The 20,104-nt window shown below is 32.8% G+C and overlaps 1 protein-coding gene and 1 long non-coding RNA gene across 2 annotated transcripts in view; both read left to right on the top strand.

Annotated features, from left to right (window-relative positions):
• LOC143250905 (paramyosin-like) overlaps positions 1-5,092 on the top strand; it is a 39,057-nt gene extending 33,965 nt beyond the window's left edge. Inside the window, exons 15-16 of the mRNA XM_076502074.1 lie at positions 3,733-3,933; positions 4,266-5,092. Of these exons, the coding sequence (XP_076358189.1) occupies positions 3,733-3,933; positions 4,266-4,466 (402 nt within the window). The 3' untranslated portion in view covers positions 4,467-5,092. The remainder of the gene's footprint in view (positions 1-3,732; positions 3,934-4,265) is intronic.
• A 6,595-nt stretch (positions 5,093-11,687) lies between these two features.
• LOC143250904 (uncharacterized) lies at positions 11,688-15,585 on the top strand. Its single transcript, XR_013028429.1, has 2 exons — positions 11,688-12,063; positions 14,495-15,585. It is a non-coding gene; the product is annotated as an uncharacterized LOC143250904 (long non-coding RNA).
• The last annotated feature ends 4,519 nt before the right edge of the window (positions 15,586-20,104 follow it).

Below are 20,104 nucleotides of genomic sequence, written 5' to 3'. Positions count from 1 at the left end.
GGTAGTTCGATTGAACACCACACATACATACACCTAATTATGGGACTTCTTTATAGATTAAACCATTCAAAAAGTTCACGCTTTACCCTTTGATGTAACAAATATTTTGTACTTGTATAGCTTTATATCGTAATTTTTAAGCTATTCCGCTCTGCATACGTTTTTGAAGTTATAACGTTAAAACAATGGTTTAAATACCTGTAGTAATTATAGCACAGACTTGTTTTGCTTTGTGATTTACAACACACAAACATCGATACTGCTTCTTATATTTTTTCGTCGTTTTTCCATTTCTCACCCACTTGCATCTTTTCCTTTTAAAAAAATCGATAATGTTCTATCATTTGGATAAAGTAAAGAAAATGAAAAAAAAAACACAAAAACATATTACTAGGGCTCTATATACATAAGTTCCTACACGTACGATTTACAACAGCCAATAAAATTACCTTCGAACACGAGATAACAGGTATAATTCTAAAGTCCTTAAAAATTTTATCCAGAATTTAAAAAATAATAACAAGTTGAATACGATCCCGTGTCTTCAAGGACTGTTCTTCTCTTATTTCTATTCATTGATTAGAAAGGATTAACTGACAATCCTTCTCACCTTTTTTAGAAAATCTAACATTAAGGAACGTTAATGTATAAACCTGAGTAGATGTCTGAACATTCTTCCTCAGAAGAATAACCAACTATTCAAGAATGCTCCAGTTCTGAGAATTTTTGTTTGAAATTTATTGCATCTATTGTGTGTGATCCTAGGTTCTAACACTTTTATCAGAATACTTGCTTGGTCCTTGTTGATCCATTACTGCTTTTGCACGATATTTTTCTTTAATACGTGCTTTCTAAATTAGTAAGTGCTTTACTTTATATATCATAATTTATCCTTTAGTATTAGATTTTTAAAGAAATCAACATATGCAGAAAATATTCTAACAACTTTCTTTGAAAAAATATTTCTCTAAAATAGATAGTTGTATTAAACCGCGACTAACAGTGCAACAAACGTTACTTTACATGTGTGAATAGTGATTAACATATCGGGTTGCAGATCTAATGTTCAATGTTCGAGACGTGGGTGACAGTCAAGCTCATTACTCAGTTCAAAAGATGGACAAAATCCTTCTTGATGACGAGAAACCAACTTGAAATAAAAAGGTATCTCAGAACGGTTGGTATGGGTAGTAACGCTTTTACTAATAAAGCAGAGAAAAACATTTTAACCTTCCTAGGTCATCTTCAGGTCAAGAAAGAGAGTGTTTGCAAGTAACCATTGCTGGACACGTCTTAGGGACGAGATTATAAACGGGTACGGGATTGTAGGGGGCATTGTAATTGGATGTTAGGTTATTCATTAGTATAGGTATAAATGTGTTCCTTTATATTGGTTTAATTTTTGTTTTAGTTGTTGTATAAGTAGGGCTTCTTTGATTTTGCATTTGTTTGTAATTGTTTCTCTACTTATTATTTGTGTGTTTTCTATGGTTATATTGTGTTTATTTGATTTGCAGTGTTCAAAACCGTTTGAAGGTGTGTTTTTGTGTTCTTTCAATCTAGTTTCCATTTTTCTGCTTTATAGAAGTCATAGCAGTTGTTACATTGTATTTTATAAACAATGTTGGTGTTGTGTTTGTCAGTGTAGTTTTTACATTGTATTGACTTTAGTTTTGTATTTGGTTTTTGAATAAATTTGGTGTTTACTGGAATGCTGTGTTTTGTTATAAGTTTTTTCCAAATGTTAGTTATTTTTTCGCTGATGTCTGGAGCATATGGTATGCAGCAGTGTTAGGTTTTGTAGTTTGTTGTAGCTTGGGATTTATTGTTGTTTGTTTGTTGTTGATTGTGTTGTTGATGGAGGTATGTGCTTGTAATTTTTCAACAGATTTTGAGGAAATTTGTTGATGTTGACGATGTGTTGTTTTATTTTGTTAATTTGATCGTTAATTTCATCAGGTAAACATAGTTTTGTGGCTGTGTTTATTTGGTTTCTTAATATGTTAAGTTTTTTGTTTTGTTTCACGTACTGAGTCCCAGGGAATGTATTATCTAGTATGCATGGTTTTTCTTTGGATTTCTGTTTTGAATTGTGTATCAGTTCTTGTGATCTTGAGGTTAAGAAATGCTATTTGGTTAGTTTTTTCCTGTTCGCAGGTCAACTTAATCTTGGGGTGTATAGAGTTAACGTGTGATTTGTATATGTGAATCCACCAATTGTATCGTCAACATATGTGAACCAATATAGTGGTGGATGTAAGGTTGAATTGATCGCTTGAGATTCAATTTGTGTCATAAAAATATTGGCTAGAACTGGTGACACGAGATTTCCCATACTTAGACCATTTATTTGTAGGTAGTTTTGATTATTGAACATAAAGTTAGTTTTGATGGTTGTGAATTCTATAATAGATGCTAATTGGTTGCTGGGAGTGTGTATCAATGAGTTGGGGTCTTGGATATAAAGTTCTAAAGGTACCTCACAGGCTTCGGTGGTTGGAACTTCTGTGAAGAGGGAGATTACATCAAAACTGGCCATTAAGGCTTTGTGATTTAGTTGATTAAAAATATATTTAAAGTTATTACCAAGGTTGCAGTTAAATGATTTATAAGTCGACATTATGAGTCGTAGTGGACAATCAGGTTTGTGAGGTTTGAGGGTGCCATATAGTTGTGGTGTGAGTGAGTCGAACTTTCATAGGTAAGAATAAAGGTTTTCTGAGATTGTGTTGGATTTTTTCATTTATAGTAATATTTTGTTTAATTCGTTTTCATGTGTTTTTGTTGTATTTGTATTTATTAGTTTAAATTTGTTTGTATCTGATAAGATGTTGTTCATTTCTGAATGTATTAATTTGTGTTCATTATAACTATAGCATTGCCTTTATTTGCTTTTAGAATCTTGATGTTGTTGTTTTGTTTTAAGTTGTTTATAGAATTGATATCCTTTTTGTATGAGGTTGTTTTTTTAGTTTTCTTATCTGTGAAATTATGTTGATAGGTTTGTGTGAAAATTCTTTGAAAAGGTTGTTTAAGATACTGTTTTGAGGTGTTTCGAGGAAATAGATGTTTTCAGTTCCACCTGGAAAGATAGGTTGTTAATTGTCGGTGGAATTATTGCCCTAGTTGTCTTCTTTCTTGTGGTTGTTTTCCGTTTTTTTGTTGGTGTTTTCAGTTTGTTTCAAGTGAATCACCAGTCTTCTAGCTAGATCTTCCAAACAGGCTTTCATTTCGACGGATGGAATATCTCTAGGTGTTACTACAAAGTTGAGTTCTTTGTTGGGTAGATGTATCTCTTCATTGCTTAATTGTCGGTCGAATCTGTTATTTACAAGGCTTGTTTGTTGGTGGTTTTTTCGTGTTGACATCTTTTTTTGTTGTTAGCACCTTTTGTTATTGGACAAAATCCTTATCGCAGCAGATAATCTGGCTGGTTGCCATCTTTACAGTCATTGGTTTTAAACTGTGAACAGCCACACCTGAACTCTAAGTCTTTCTGAACTAGACTTTTAAAGTTCTGTCTACATTGAAAATTTCATTTTCTTTTCTCACATTCTCGCCTAACATTTAATAGACATCTAAACAAATATCATACTATTTAGAAACCAAATCTCTCTATATCTAATTACTAATATTGTTTACCCGACATTTCTTGTACAATGGAATGCAGTTCTATGTTATACTCAGTATCCAAATAACTTAATAGCGAGTTATAATTTTTTTTTCACGTAGATCCGTGACATAGAAATCGAGTTGGAAGAAGAGAAGCGTAGACATATTGAAACTCAAAAGATCCTGCGCAAAAAGGAACACCGCTTGAAGGAGATCCTGCTACAAACAGAAGAGGACCACAGGAACCTCACTTTCTTGAACGATGCTTTAGAGAAAGTCAACGAGCAGTGTAAGATGTACAAACGCCAGCTTACTGAACAGGTAAGGGTATATGTTCACTATTGTCTTTTCTTATGAGAGACCCTTACTTCTGAAGGAGGCAAATTATTCATGTTTTTAGGTGTAGAAAATATTTCACTCATACAAGCTGTAGTTACGATATTAAGCACCCAGTTCCACCTTCATACTCTATATTATTGTTAACTTGTATAGAAAACAGATTCAGGCACGTCATCCTATACTGTATAGTAGCATTAGTGAAGTGTTGTTTTATCATATTATCTATGATTTTAATTTGGTTTTTAAATGTTTAGTAACATATTATTTTATCAAAAGCCTTACCTGTTTGGTAATGTTTTCTTTATTCTTTGCAGGAAGGAATGTCTCAACAGAACCTCTCTCGTGTTCGTCGCTTCCAGCGTGAGCTCGAAGCCGCCGAGGAGCGTGCTGACCAGGCTGAGAGCAATCTTTCTTTTATCCGTGCAAAGCACCGCTCATGGGTAACAACCAGCCAGGTCCCTGGTGGGATAAGACAAGTGTTTATATCGGAAGAACAAACCTCAAAGCGATACTAAATTGTCGAGAAGTAGCAAAAATTCCATCTGTCGAAATGACGTCATTTTATACGCATGCGTATAAAATGTAAGAAAAACAGAATATCCGAGAGATACGATTACCCTAAGTGTGAATTCATGCATGTTTTCCTATTTGAATGATTTAAATCTAGCTTATTTATTCCTTTTTTTTTTAATGTAACTGTCTGTGATTGGAATAAGTAACTCAGCAGAACCTGCAGGTTTTTGCTTGTGTTAAGAAATAAAGATTTTTAGCTTCTTAGATTTATTGTATTAGCAAGTGACTTTGTATCATTGTTAAGATATTTATGTATCGATTTTGTTGTTGTTTAATTTATTCATACTTACTTTGTTCAACTATGCTCAATATCTTTAATACTGTGAGTGATATCTTACGGGAACACGTTATTCTGTATGTATTCTGAGCAGCAGTACTTGAAATGTGCTTTGAGGAAGCGGTCCCAATGATTCTCTTTACGTCTGTTTGGTTCTTCTAGTATTTTAAATTATGTTCATGCCATTCAGTGAAAGTAAAGTATTTATTTGTTGAATTAATCCTTTGTAATGTGGACATAGGTAAATGGTAGAAGACATTCAACTGAAAATAAAAGTTGATATTTATTAAATCGGTGCTTTGGCTTTGAGATATTACATACATTATGAATCCATACTGAAATGGCCTTTATTTTTGTAACTTAGCCTTTTCCAAAATGATGGCAAAACAGATGAATTACTCACGTGCCCTTTATTCTCTTTAGGATTACTAAAAATAAAAGGCTTTATTATGAGTACCTCTATCTTGAAAATAAACCATCTATCATTTTGATGTGTTTTATTAATTTACACATTATTAAGTTGGGTGTATTACTTGGAAACTGTATGTCCATGAAATTTTTAATTTTACACATAGAAATTAAAAATTGTTCATCACAGAGATAATTCTTTTTAAATATCCAACATCATTTTTTATGAGACATGTAAGAAATAAAAGTTCTCATTTCAAATATTGGCTGGCTTGAAGGTTTGCTTACTAATTTACCTGAAAACAGTAATTCGTGTCATGTGCACTCGTTTAAAAGTGAGACAATCAATTATTTACGGTTGTAGAAAATACAGTGGACATTTGATGTATTTATAATGCATTCAACTTCAGTTTTAATCATTTTGGTTTAATATCAGTAACCAGTAATATGTATTTGGATCACTAAATAGATCAAGTAAACATAATCAGTTCTCTGTTTGTCTCGAGCTTTGTATATTTTTCTCCTAGTAAGGTTTAATGACAACCCGCGCGATCAGACCTGTTGCCAAAGGTGTTGGCCCTGCATGACCAGATGGTTAAGGTACTCGACTCGTAATCTGAGGGTCGCGGGTTCGAATCGCCGTCTCGCCGAACATGATCACCCTTTCAGCCGTGGGGGCGTCACAATGTGATGATCAATTCCACTATTCGTTGGTAAAAGAACAGCCCAAGAGTTGGCAGTAGGTGGTAATGACTAAGCTGCCTTCCCTCTAGTCTTACACTACTAAATTACGGATGGCTAACGCAGATAGCCCTCGTGTAGCTTTGCACGAAATTTAAAAACAAACCCAGACAAGAACATTTATCCGCTGAAATTTACTCTAGAAAAAAAACTCTTATTAAAACAAATGAAAATATTTGGATATAAATACCAGTATTATTAAATAAACATTCATTTTTAAAATTTTCAATCAACTGACACTTCCAGGTTTATACTTATAAACTTTTCACTCCGAAATACGAATATTCCAAATAGGCTATATTACAATATCTGCTACTCTCAGCTAGTTAGATACACCATCATTTGTTCATAATTGCAATATTCAATGTTCTTTATTACATCCTGTAACCAAATCTGTGTAGTTGTTAAGTCTTAGAGGCAAGTTAAAGTAATATTTATAGTGTTAGGAACATTACATAGTGTGTTCAGTATGTTGTTTTATTTGTATTGCGTTTAACGTTGTTTGTTTTCATAGACGGTTCAGATATTATTGTCTCATTCATTATTCTGTGTCTTCACAAACTTCAATTTTTAGCTATATTACAGGAAATATACTGCTACTGACTCGGTGCAGTTGAAACAATAACATGAGTAGTCTTAAATTTGCCACAAATGTCACTTTTCTCTAACTTTAGACAGATGTGTATGTTTTTCTTATAGCAAAGCCACATCGGGCTATTTGCTGAGTCCACCGAAGGGAATCGCACCCTGATTTTAGCGTTGTAAATCAGTAGACTTACCGCTGAACCAAAGGGGGACACATTAGAAAAAAGGAGTAGCTTAATGAGTTTCATTAGTAAAAAAGGTTTGTCCTGGAGAATTCGAGAAAAAAGGAACGTCATGCTGGGTTACGTTTCAAAACAATTACTTCTGTAGCTCAATAGTTTTTGTGTTTCCTTAATAAGATATAATACTTACTTATTCTTACTTTAATTCACAGTACTGTTTAATATTTTAATTTTTTTATCATCATGCTTTTATTATAGAAATTGTTCTGTATTGTTAGATTAAAATATGTATTTCGGACCCTGCTGTCTGAACTTTGCGGAATATTATTGGCCGAATATATTGTTTGCTGAAGAAACAATAAATAGTAATTTTTATAAGTAGGAACATAATAAAGATATATTTACTTGCCTATACTTATTGCCAGTTTGATTCGTTAGTTTGCTCTAAGTACGTAACCTGCTGAGATTAGGAATTAATATTAGTTAGCACACAACATCTGGTTGGACTGTCAAAGCAGGATAGATCCATGGTGTGGATGTTAAAGAGGGCTGGTTAGAGTGGTGATTATTGATGCAAACTGTTATTGATGTTGATTCAGTTTGTCAGCTCTTATGCTTCACAATGCAACTATAGGTAACAATGACTCATCTGAATCATGCTACACTGGTGCGAATTCTGAACATTTTAAACTTCGTTTTAGGCATCTTCCAAGTTTGAAGTTACTGACAGACAAGAAGGTGTTCAGAGTGGCACCGAAACCTTCTCATATATCAGCTGCGAATTCGTTAATATTTATCCAATTCTTTCTTCCAACAGCAGTAATTAATCAATCTGATAAGCTATCCTTCGAGCTATAAACTTGCTGCACAGCTCACTTCATATCTCGAGCCTTGGAAGATTATTTCCTTGAGAGGCCACAGGCTCTATTCCATGCAGTTCTGTCCTCTTCTATCCAGACTGGATCAAACTTTATCTTCATGAATTCAGGCTGAGCTTAATTTTATAATTTCCAAGTATTGTTAGTATCACTGTTCTACCAGTATGGTGTGATTCTCTTGCAGAAGCTGTTACCTTATTTTGTTTTTTTGGATTTCTAGGTTGCTTTATATCACTATACCTTCTAATCTTTGTGCATCTCACTCAGATGTGAGGTGATCACTCTCAACATTAAATCCACCTATGCTAGATAGATATGATACTCAAAGTATGTTTAGCAAAAGCAAGGTCAATACAGGAACCTCTGTGGCTTTGGTACTCAATGTCATTCATTGGTTTACTCAAATTTAGCGGCACAAGACTGTTATTTATACTGTGGAGAGAATAATATAAACACTGTTATTTATACTGTGGAGAGAATAATATAAACACTGTTATTTATACTGTGGAGAGAATAATATAAACACTGTTATTTATACTGTGGAGAGAATAATATAAACACTGTTATTTATACTGTGGAGAGAATAATATAAACACTGTTATTTATACTGCGGAGAGAATAATATAAACATTCGTCATTGGTATTTTTATCTGTATCCCAGGTGTGATGTCTGGCACTCACATCTCCTACCATTAGATATAGGGAAATTTTGTCAGACTGGTTAGGTAGGAGCCAACATGATGTGGCGTATTACCTTTTATGTGTGGTAACTTCTGGTGAGCTATCTAGATTGTTCAAGGCTTGTAATGGTGATTCTCCTCCTGAGAGCAGATGTTGTTACCATGGTAAAGTGCAACGTTATCTTATCTTCAGCACGTCAGTATGTAACATGTATTAAGGCCAGTGAGAGTGAAAAACTCAAGGACTAAAAATTTAGTCTTTTGAAATGGCATGATGTCATAACATTCAAAGAGGTTTTATGATAGTATTAACTTCTCGTTCTCCTACTAACATTATAATAGTCTGTCATAATACGAAACTGTAGGAGTCTGATCCACTTTTTAAATATGCATCATTTTATGAGATCAGTGTCTGGACTATAGTTTCCTATTATTCTCCTTCTCTTGCTAATCAACCAAGATTTACAATGAGTGCTTGAGCTCTGTTACTCTCACAGGCACTGTCTGAATACTGTTTTGAAAGTATCGTTCTTTGTAGGTAGTGCATTCACCACTCACTATTAATAATTCATTTTCCCAGCTCTGTCTGCCTTAATAAAGCAGACAAGTGATGTGGGCTAGTAACCTATTAGAATTGGGCTTTCGTTCTTGCGGTGAGTGCAGAGTGACTAATGAGGTATAAAAAAGATCCATCCACAATCGAAAAGCCTTCGCTGGTGTAAGACCTAATACGTATCAGCTTTATTTATAACATCTCCATGTCGTTTCCACCTTCTAATAACAGCGTAGCAAAATGTTATCTCCACTTGACAACATGTAAACCTCCACAGGATATGGGACTCTCTAATACAACTTGCTGATCTAAGCTATGTTAACCAATCACCTCACATTACAAAAAATTACCTTCTCTACTATTGTACTAAGCTCCTGGTTGTTTAATACTTAGGCTAAACTTACCAGTACATTAGTCCCGATCTCAGACTAAATGTCTCGTACACATATTACCCAGTTACAGGTAATTTTGTTTACAAACTACCACCGCGAAAAGTAATTGTTGAGCATGTCAGTCGTGATAAAAGTAACTCGTCAATAACATGCAGTAAACTTAAATGTTTATTCTTTAAATGACGTCATATTTTGAAATATGAATGATAGTGTAATTAATTCCTATTAATTTGGTGTAGAATATCCTACCAGCGAAATAAAATTTGACATTAAGAAAAGGTTATTATGATGAACAGTCGTGTCACAGGAATAGGTGAAGATATCATAATCTATTTTCTCTTGAGAAAAAAAGGATAAGAGGTAATCATATTGAAGTTTACCGGAGTATCAAAGAGATCGACAGGCTAAAGATATTTGTTTCTTTTTGCTATAGAACAAGAGTTCATAAACTTAAGATTTAGAAAAAAAAACAGATTTGATTCCACTTAAGACAGTTTCATTTTTCTAAAAGGGTGATTAACTTATGAAATGATATATTTTGGTGCACATATTTCCAATAAACATTTAGTTAGTGCCCGCTAACTGGAGGGTTAGAGAAAATTATGGTAAAGAGTATGTTTCTGATCCTTTTTTAACTCTAATCGAGTTCAACATTAAAATAGTCCAGATACAGGACATACACAACAACAGTTTTTAATAGCACACAACAAAAGTTACAAATACAAAACAAAACAGGGACTGGAGTTAAACAATTAGCTTAAAGTTTCTTTTGGAAGGGCAAATTTGGCTTTAGATACAAAACAAAACAATCCGAGTTCAAAGGTTGGTCAGCCCCAAGTCATTATCCACTTCCTCGACGGAAAAGATAATCGTCTATCTCGAAACATCACAACCTCTTTCTCCCGTAAGAAAACATGTGTAATTCCCCATTAGTGGATCCATTTCTTGTAAGGGTTAGAAAAAGGAAGGTTGAATTGTTTATTTGGCTGACTTTCTGCACCCGAACATAAATGAAAAAATGGTAATGGTACACCCCTGTAACTTATATTTTCTTCCGTCATACTCTTTCATTCCATACAGATCTAATTGTCCATTACTTTAAAACTACAAACACTCTAATTTAATCATATATCACTTAACAACTTGAAATTGCTCACCCTAGCCAGACACACCTTCCTGCTGCATCCATCCAAAAATTCCAACCTAAACCATCCTCTACACAAGCACTGAAATAACCATGATATTAATCATACTAGAACATTTGATAATGTACGTGTATTTTCACGAAATTTTGCAGATTATAAATAAATGTTATAAGGTTTTCGTACACAAAAAAAGTATTTTAGGTAAGTATTAAGATTGTTTAATTAAACATTGGTCGTGAATTTTTTTTTATTTGGAATGTTGACTATCCAATATGCAACATAATTTTGATTTGACGACTAAAAATACTTTTCTTCATCTGAAAATTGAAAAATTTAATTTACTTTTCACAAATAAATTCTTAAATTTCAGTTATTTTTTTTAAAACATAGAACATTAAATGAAAAATATATGGAAACCAATTATCTCTGCAACTTAACGATTTTACGGAATTCTTTTGCACTTGAACGTTGTGAAGGATATAAAAATATAATTTTCAAGGTTTTATATATGTATTTTAAATGACAAAAAAACATAACTTATTATACCGATACAACAAAATTTCACTGTGATTTATCAGCTTTCCTAGCTAGCCTGTATTTGTGTATAAGTAAAAATCTGATTTCCGATCATTTTCACCACCTACTCTTGGATCTCTGTAACGCTAAAAACGGATTTATCCGTGTAAATAGTTTAGAAAAGCCGATAGAATTATGCAGCTGAAAAATGCTTTAGATTGGTTACGAATATGTAATTACGAGAACTGGGCAAGAGTAAACAACAGTTAATAGGATCAAGTTAATTAATAATCCATAGATACTATGCTTACAATGTCAGTAGTTTTTATGAGGGAAGAAAAAGAAACATAATATATATACATATATAATTCATCACAGTAAGCAGTGTTATCAGTGTAACAGAAGCTTTACACTTTACAGGATTACCCATTTACTATCTTTTTACAGATTCCACTGACGTTTGTTGAAGTGTACTTCACCCTAATTAAAATTTTGTAAAGAATTTAAGAAGCATGTACAAAATTAACATAAATCTTTGAAATCATGGAAAATTGTCTTTTCTTATTAATTACATGTCTGAACTGGACCTAAAATTTCCATTTCAATAAAAAGTATATCATGAAATAATAGATTTGGAAAAGAAAAAAAAACTCATGGAAATCCTAAAAAAAATAACTATATTTAAGTCATAGTCCAGGGTAAGTCTTGTAATTTCAGTTTCAACTGAAAATATTTCATGAAGTTAGATTAATTATAAAAGTATGGAGTAAAACAAATCATATGACACATTTTAGGTCATTCAAACATTAGGCAATACACATTTTATTATTTAACTTGTAATGCAGCTGACATCTATAAATGCAATAATGAATCAGTGTTAATGTAAGACATTACAGTCATTGAATAATTCCAAATTATATACTAATTATAACTTTTTATAATCTTATAATAAACTAATTTTTTTTCATCATGTGCACAATGCAATCCCTCAAGTCATGCAAAAATTGATTAGAAATACGAAATTGTTTGGCATTATGAGAGAAAATATGTTTATAAGTTTAATACATGAAGTAAATTACGTTTAGCATAAAAAAAAATGTTACTCGACAGAATAGTTTATTATAAATCTTACTTTTGGATCTGCAATTACTTACCAGCTAAAAATGTCGACTCCCTTGAGTGGTAAGTCTGAAGGCTTATAATGCTAAATACTTGGTTACCTTGAGTGGTAAGTCTGAAGGCTTATAATGCTAAATACTTGGTTACCTTGAGTGGTAAGTCTGAAGGCTTATAATGCTAAATACTTGGTTTTAATACCCGTGTTGGGTATATGAAATATGTAGCCGTTAAAGTAGTTTGGCACTTAACAATAAACAAACATGTACAACTGTGCATGTATTGTACCATTTAGTAGCAGCCATTTAGTTCATTGGTTTTATAGATTGAGTTTTTCACACCTATATGACTAAGTTGTTCATTGACTGTATATCTCTTGAAATGCATCAGAATTCATTATCATTCACCTTGTTAGATTAGCATCTTTTCAACATCTGTGTTTGTAAGCTATTTACCTTATGAGATTAAGCTTAACATCCTTTTAATATTTTTGTTCTTTTATGTTGTTTGTTCACCTTTAGATATCGGTATTCTTAATTTATGTTAATCTAGTGCTTAATGTACTAGTTACACCTATTTTGTTTATAAACCAATAGATTGGACTAAGTGGCATATTCAAGTTGTTTATAATACTTTTAATGGATTATACATAGTCCTTGTTACATCTGTATAGATGTTTATTGGCTATATTAAACTGAATATAGTTCCTTCAAGTAACAACTGTATATCTAATGTTTAACCTGATTTATGTCTTAAAAAAGTTGTTGCTGATAGCTGTGTTTTTAGTAGAAATTAATATGTAAATTTTAATTATCTTTCTTGATAAAATGTTTAGAAGCCTTGATTCTAGATATTGCTTCTAAAATACTTGATGGTTATTACTATTACAAGATGGTAAAATATTGTTCAAGTACTTGTATTTTAATGGTAATTATAAATTTTGTGCAAGTTATTTATTTATTAAATTTTCAAATCAGATTTACTGCATAAATTTCTAGGCATAAGAAATGCACTGGCTTATTGCACCCCCATGGTGTATGGTTTAGAGAATCCTGATGTCTTAACCAATGCACAAAAGTAATTACACCTGTAACCTATGTGTAGTGGTAACTCCATTTTTAATTATTGTGAGATAAATGGTTTCTGCCAATAGGATTTTCTTTTAAAAAATTTTTAGCAATTCACACTTAAATTTTGAATTGTTTTCCTTAATAATAGGGGGTAATTTTTTCTTACACTCAACATACAATTTCTATAGTAGATCTTAAGTCCTCATGGAAATTAATCATGTGTTCAGATAAGTAACCTCCTTCCTAAACAACTTTGTTTTCTAGGATGTACCTATTACAGTATTTTTTTATCAGTATTTGATCAGGTATTTAATGTTTGACATGTGCTTTCACATTGATGCTCAAATATTTATGTAACATGAGTTTTGCAAGAGTTTATCAAAGCTCCCTCTCAAGTTTGTTACAATACCCACTTTCATTTTTTAGGGGCATACATCAATGATCCTTTTATTCTTACCAAAAATAAATGCTTTTGAATTCAGATCCTGTTGATGTTTGTCATTACATTGACCCTGCAATATGAGGTTGTTTGGTGAACACATACACACACACTCACAGATAATTTTGTATGACCCTATTAGCTGCTATTGCTTTGATACATGAATTTTAATTTAAGTAGTTTATACTAGCAATGTTATAAACTACACCAATAAAGTTTTTGAACAAACTGTTGTAGTATGTACATAAATATTTGTAAGTGAGAAACTAAGTCAATGTTTTAAATTACAACACTGGATATTAATTATTAGCAAGTTCAGACTATCAAGAATAGTTTTGGAAAATGCAATCATGACACAAATTGTACTTTAAAAGAACAATCTGTATAACATAAGGCTGCCATACTAATTGAAAGTTGTTACAGTTTATTGGAACACTGAATATATTCCAGTTTAGCCAGTAAAACTGCTGTTGACAGAAAAATGGCATAATCTGTATAATACAAATAAACAAGATATAGCATGAGCCAGCTCACCATCCCCAAAGGTTTCAGGGGTACTTGTTGTGATGTTGTTGTTTTTTAATCAGCTTTTCTGCATTTCTCCAGCTGCTGTGGTTGAACATCACAACTAGGATTTTAAAGTGAAGTAAACAAAACCCATTTCCTGCAAATGTAACTGTGGCTACCAATACAAGAACTGTTACTGTATACTATCATTTTTCAAAGATTTCATTTCAGGCCAGTTACTGTATCATTAAGTAACTGATCTATATAAAAACTAATGTATTTCAAAGTTGATAAACATATGAAAATAGTTTGTTTTTTTTACATAAAAATGTGCCTATTTTACCAACTTCAAATTCTGTATTTGTTAATGTAATGTTAATTTTGAATTGATAATCATATATAATTTCAACTTATGTTTACATGAAATAAAAACTGTATTTCTACACCACAAGTAATTTTTTTTTTTTTTTTTTGCATACAGGTTCAGAAACATTCATGTGTAGCATCTGTAAAAGTTATGGAGAAAAGGTATGCTGTTGTAGCCAAGCCCATAGTTTTGGGAGTTGCAAATGAAACCTTCATTCCAGCTGGAGTTTTGCTTACTTATTGAGATTCTTTTTGTAATGATGACCTCTCGTTGTATAATTGTTTATGTAACATTGTGCATTCGTGGGAAGATCTCGTTTTTATACTTAAAGAAAATTTTAAAGAAAATGCAGTGATAATGCAACCTTTACATATTTTGGTTGTTGTTATGTGTTTTTTTGTTTTTTTACGTCGCTGGACAGTAAAATTACCCATGAAACGAGTTCAACGTTTGAAAAAGAACCTTTATTTCCTACCCTATTTAAAAGCTTGGCTGTTGATCAGAGAAAAAGCAAAAACCATACTTCATTAAAGTGTAAATATAATATATAGTATAACATTTGAATACATGAGACTTGTAATAAAAACTTATTGAAATTTCTTAAAATATAAAAAGATCAAGTTTTGAATTTTAAAATAATTGTAAATATTTGCAATCCAAAGGTTCAAAGCAAATGTTACCGATATTACTGAAATAGATATAAAGACAGTAAAACAAGACATAAATCAGAGTAAACCAGAATACTATAAGCAGTATAAAACAGATAAATACACGAGCAAGGGCCACTGTTGTTATAAAGCTTGTTTCCAGTTAAACTTGTATCTGATCCTGAGAAAACAAAACAATTAGACTGCTTAAAAAATTGTATTAACTATGTTCTTCATTGCAGAGCAACATTTGTTTCAGGTTCCATTTTGGAAGGCCTTGTGGAGCATTTATTCCGTAGGCATAATAATTGTCTTTAGCGTAACCAACTTCCTTCTAAAAGTTCCGAGGACTTAAATATCATCTGTAACACTACTGTGGTCAGCATTAGAAACATCAATGTCTGGAATCAACCGTGATTGAATTCTACAGCCCAAAGAAATGAATTAGATTAGTAGTTAATTTAAATTGCAAAAAAAAAAAAAAAAAAACTGCAAAACTGAAAATTTAATTGTATGAGAGAAATATGAAATAAATATTGTTAGTTATAGATTGGAAAACGTTACTTGTCTGCTAATTTAAAAATTATTTAAACCTTACATTAAAACTACGTGTAACATGTTTGAGAATGATAATATTAATGTTTGCGCATTCCGCTGACGTGCTTTAGTTTCGTTCACATGGAATATTGGATATTTTAAAGTAGTAATTTTATATTTTTACATTCTTGTTAAAACATTTTCTCCTCATCTACAGAGATGAGAAATTCAGAGAAATTAAAGAATTTTAGTTGCATTAGGTTTACTTATTCAGATTAGAGCTCATTAAATTACCTGGTTGAACAAAAGCATTATAAAAGGTCTTGTTCTGAAAGATGTATTAGGTTGAGGAATAATTCGTGAGCGTTTTTAAATAATTTCATTCAAGCATTACATGCAAGACTATACAATACTTGAATGCATGAACACATTACACCCAAAACATTTATTATGATACTTTATTTCATGTAATACCTAGGTATATAGTATGCATTGTTTTAAACGAAATTGCAAGAAATTAAATGCGAAAAGCAGATGGTGTCGAAAATGTTCGATTTTGTCCACTTGACATTCCATTTAATGAGCTGAAAATGAAAGCAAAAATTAAAGGCATATGAAAATCAAACACACCATTTATTAGAGCAAACATTTATCTACCAAATGACATGAAATATTTTGCGAAAGCGTTTCATTTATGAATATATTTTTTAACTTGAAAAAACGCTCACGAATTATTCCTCAACCCAATATTTAAGGTGTAAATGCTTGGAACATTATGGCTGCATATAAAATTTTAATTTCCTCCTTATGTAGCAGAAATAACTAAAACCTCAAATAGTGTTTGCCATCTCAATCATATTATTCCAAGTAATTGTAATGAATTCTTGCCAAGTTTAATTTCGTTTAATAAAGTTTGTGCCTACTGTAAGCTTAAATCTTTGTGGGGCCCGGCATGGCCAAGCGTGTTAAGGCTCGCCCTTTCAGCCGTGGGGGCGTTATAATTTTACGGTCAATCCCATTATTCGTTGGTTAAAGAGTAGCCCAAGAGTTGGCGGTGGGTGGTGATGACTAGCTGCCTTCCCTCTAGTCTTACACTGCTAAATTAGGGACGACTAGCACAGATAGCCCTCGAGTAGCTTTGTGCGAAATTCCAAAACAATAAATAGCTATTCTTTAGAACTGCCCTCTACATGCAAATTTTTTCGCATTCCACAAGCCTTTAGCTCCCATACATCTTTAAATCGTGGTTCAGCTGCTTCTTACATGCAAATCATCATGTACCAACCACCTTCCAGCGGTTAAAGCGTGATACTCTTCCGATAGATGCTACTTCCTCAACATAATTCTGACGAACTATCACTTCAAATTTTGACAAATAAATGGAAGAAATGGTTTTCAATATGGAGAAAAGATGAGAAGTGTTAAAGGAGGCAGGTGCATATTGGAAATGAATCTTCAGTATAGAAAATAACTTACGATACATTACTATTTCTCACATAAATAGCGCCCTTCAGACTCACGCTACTAGAAACCTGGTTTTTGATGCCCGTAGTGGAGAGTGCACAGATAGACTATTGTGTACTTTGTACTTAATTTCAAATAATCAAATAGCTAGAATCCTACATTGAATAGGTGGAGGAACAAGTACGAGTGAAAGAAAGCATGCTTCAAAAACGTTTGAAGGACACCCGAAAAATATATTTTTGCAGCAGAGAGTAACATGCGAGACAGCATTACATCTATACCAGGTATGCTATTTGCCCAGTGTGGAAAGAAGTGCTGCAGACGTGTGAAAATTGAGAGTAGTACTTCCAAGAGGAGATAATGGCTGAAGAGAAATCTGTACCACTTTATATTGGAATCTTAAGCCAATGGAGTATTAGTGTGAATGAGCGTATAGAAAATGTCTGTATGTGTAGATTGGCTAAGGCAGAATAAAAACTTTATATGGAAAGTTAACTGCATCCAAAAGCTTAGCCACTGGGAATGGACATTCGTGAAGAGTTAGAAAAAATCACACTACTGGTAAATAAACTACAATCCAAAACCTAACCACCAGGAAATGACATCCATGTGGAGATAGGAAAAAGAATCGTACTGGCAGAAAGTCAACTATAGTCCAAAATCTAGCCATCTGGTGGGTTTGAGAAAGAGAATCACTTCTTTATTTCAAGCTCAAAAGTAAAGAGGAAATCTTGTAACCCCAACCTAAGAAAGTGACATGATAGCAATATGATAAATTGTTTGACTGATTTAATAGAAACCGCCCCAGTGCAACAAATCCCTGGAATAAGAACAACAGCTTGGATAAGAGATGGAATCATATTAATCTGCAAGTTCAACCACTGTAAATCGCAATACGGATGTATGCAACAACATTACAAATTCGTGAGAAAACAGACACCTATAACAATAAATGTCTATTATTGACTTGTGGTTATTGGTTTAGCACTAAATGTAAAACCAAGACCCTGGGAACTGACTTTTACCTGGGAGGTAGAATCAGGAATTCCAACCACAGGAAGGAATTACAATTCTGACTGCCCACTCTTAAGCTACAATATTCCCTTAGATAAACTTGTATAGAGATGGGGCATCAGATTGGAGGACATCTTTTCATGTATACCAAAAACAACATTTTACTCTCAACTGATTGACTTTATCATTATTTGTATTGTATATCATTATCACACATTCAAGAGAATGCTTTCATAATCCACCACCAGGATGATTTGGATCTGGAAAGCGGTAAGGACTTTCACACCTCACTGGAAGAAAAAGGTGGATAAAATGTGGTACAATCTGGAAGAATGTCAAAACCAGAAAGACCACAAAAAAAAACTATTTTGTAAAGCAAGCCATTACTGATTCGTTCAATGAATGAATGACAGTAATTGGTAACTAGCTCCTTCTGCTTTACCCATGGGTTAAGTACAGTCTGGATTGAGTATATGAATGAAACAAATGTACTGTGAAGAAAATTACGAGCAATCTTGCACAATACCCTATCTTAACAATGTGCATTTAGTGGCCATATAAGTTGTCATAGCCTTCCAATGCAAATTTAAACTAATTTAAGTATATATTGACACGTACCACAGAGCAGGATCCATAAAGTAAAAAAGGATACGTCCCTGAAAAATGTTTATATACAAAAAGGTATCTTACCTACCCATTTAGTCTCCCTGAAGAGAGAAATACGCCGATAGGTACAAGCCATTACCCAAAGCAGATAACACTATGTAACAAAATTTACTTTTTCTTGTGCCTGAGCAGAAAGTGTTATTTCCCAATTGCTTATGCCTAAAGTAAATGGAAAAAAAAACTATTTTTCTCTTCAAACATTGCTATTGTGATCTGAGAACGTATAACGAAAACATGATAGGAGACTACAGTTGAGGGCTGATACGTGAAGATGATTTACATTACTATCGCAAATCTCGAAAAACTACTTACTTCTAAACATTTTTGTATAACTTTAGTAAAAATGCATGTAAATCTTGATTCATATGTTGTTTTATTTATTTAGACCTTATGTGAATGAAAATGTGCAAATTTGCCCGTTTTTACATAGAAAATAGGTTAATTTTTAAATTTCATTATCAGGTCACAAAAGCAAAGTTTAAGGGGAATAATGGCCATTTTCTGTACTTTTACAACATAAGCAATTAAGAAATAACATACTATCCAGAAACAAAATGTGTTACATGGTGTAATGAAAGATGAACATGAGATGTAGTTCCAAGGCTCGACAGAAGAAATATCCTACAAATAACAAGAGTGAGATGTCTAATCAGAGTGAAGACACTGGGAATGATGTGGGAAAAAGGGTAATGAAAAAAAAAATAATCGAATCAAAAAGGCAAACGAGAAAGGAAAAAGTGATACAGATGAGTGGTGCCAGGAAGTGAGAGCAGGAAAGAGAACCAATGGAAAAAGCCTTGAAGAAACCAAGACTAGGTGAAGGACATAGATCAAATCAGACCCAACAGGGATTAAAAGGTGGGAACTGGAAGGAAATCCAAATGAAGAAAAAGCATACAAGTCATCAGAGTGGAGAGGCCCAGAACAAAAAGGACATATAAAGAACGAAGTGGGAAAAATGTATAAATAAGTCAAAATTATGTCTGGATGCATCACCAGCCAGAACAAGTGGATGAGGAACTAAAGACAAAACATAGTTCTGGAACAAGCTCAAATAGCAAGACATGAATTTAGTACTAAAATCCCCATGGTGAACAAACATAATACAATGCGATGAGGGATGTAAAATAGGAATTTCAACCAGGAACATCGTCACTTCTGTGGAAACGGCTCACCATACTATAATAAAAGGACAATATAGGAAGAAAGTAAAGAGCTAATAAGTGATTGACGTGAAGTAGATCTAACACAGAACTCCAAGCTTATCGAAAGTACAACGCTAATAGTGAAACCCAACTATAGAGCAAGTAAATGATAGAAAGGTGGCCAAAGCGACAAACTGGTAACCAAAATTATAACATATCAAATGTAGCAATACAGGTGCCCCACGTGGTGC

Source organism: Tachypleus tridentatus, chromosome 5 (genome assembly GCF_004210375.1).
Source record: "Tachypleus tridentatus isolate NWPU-2018 chromosome 5, ASM421037v1, whole genome shotgun sequence".
Lineage (NCBI taxonomy): Eukaryota > Metazoa > Arthropoda > Merostomata > Xiphosura > Limulidae > Tachypleus > Tachypleus tridentatus.
This window is presented reverse-complemented; position numbering and strand designations above follow the sequence as displayed.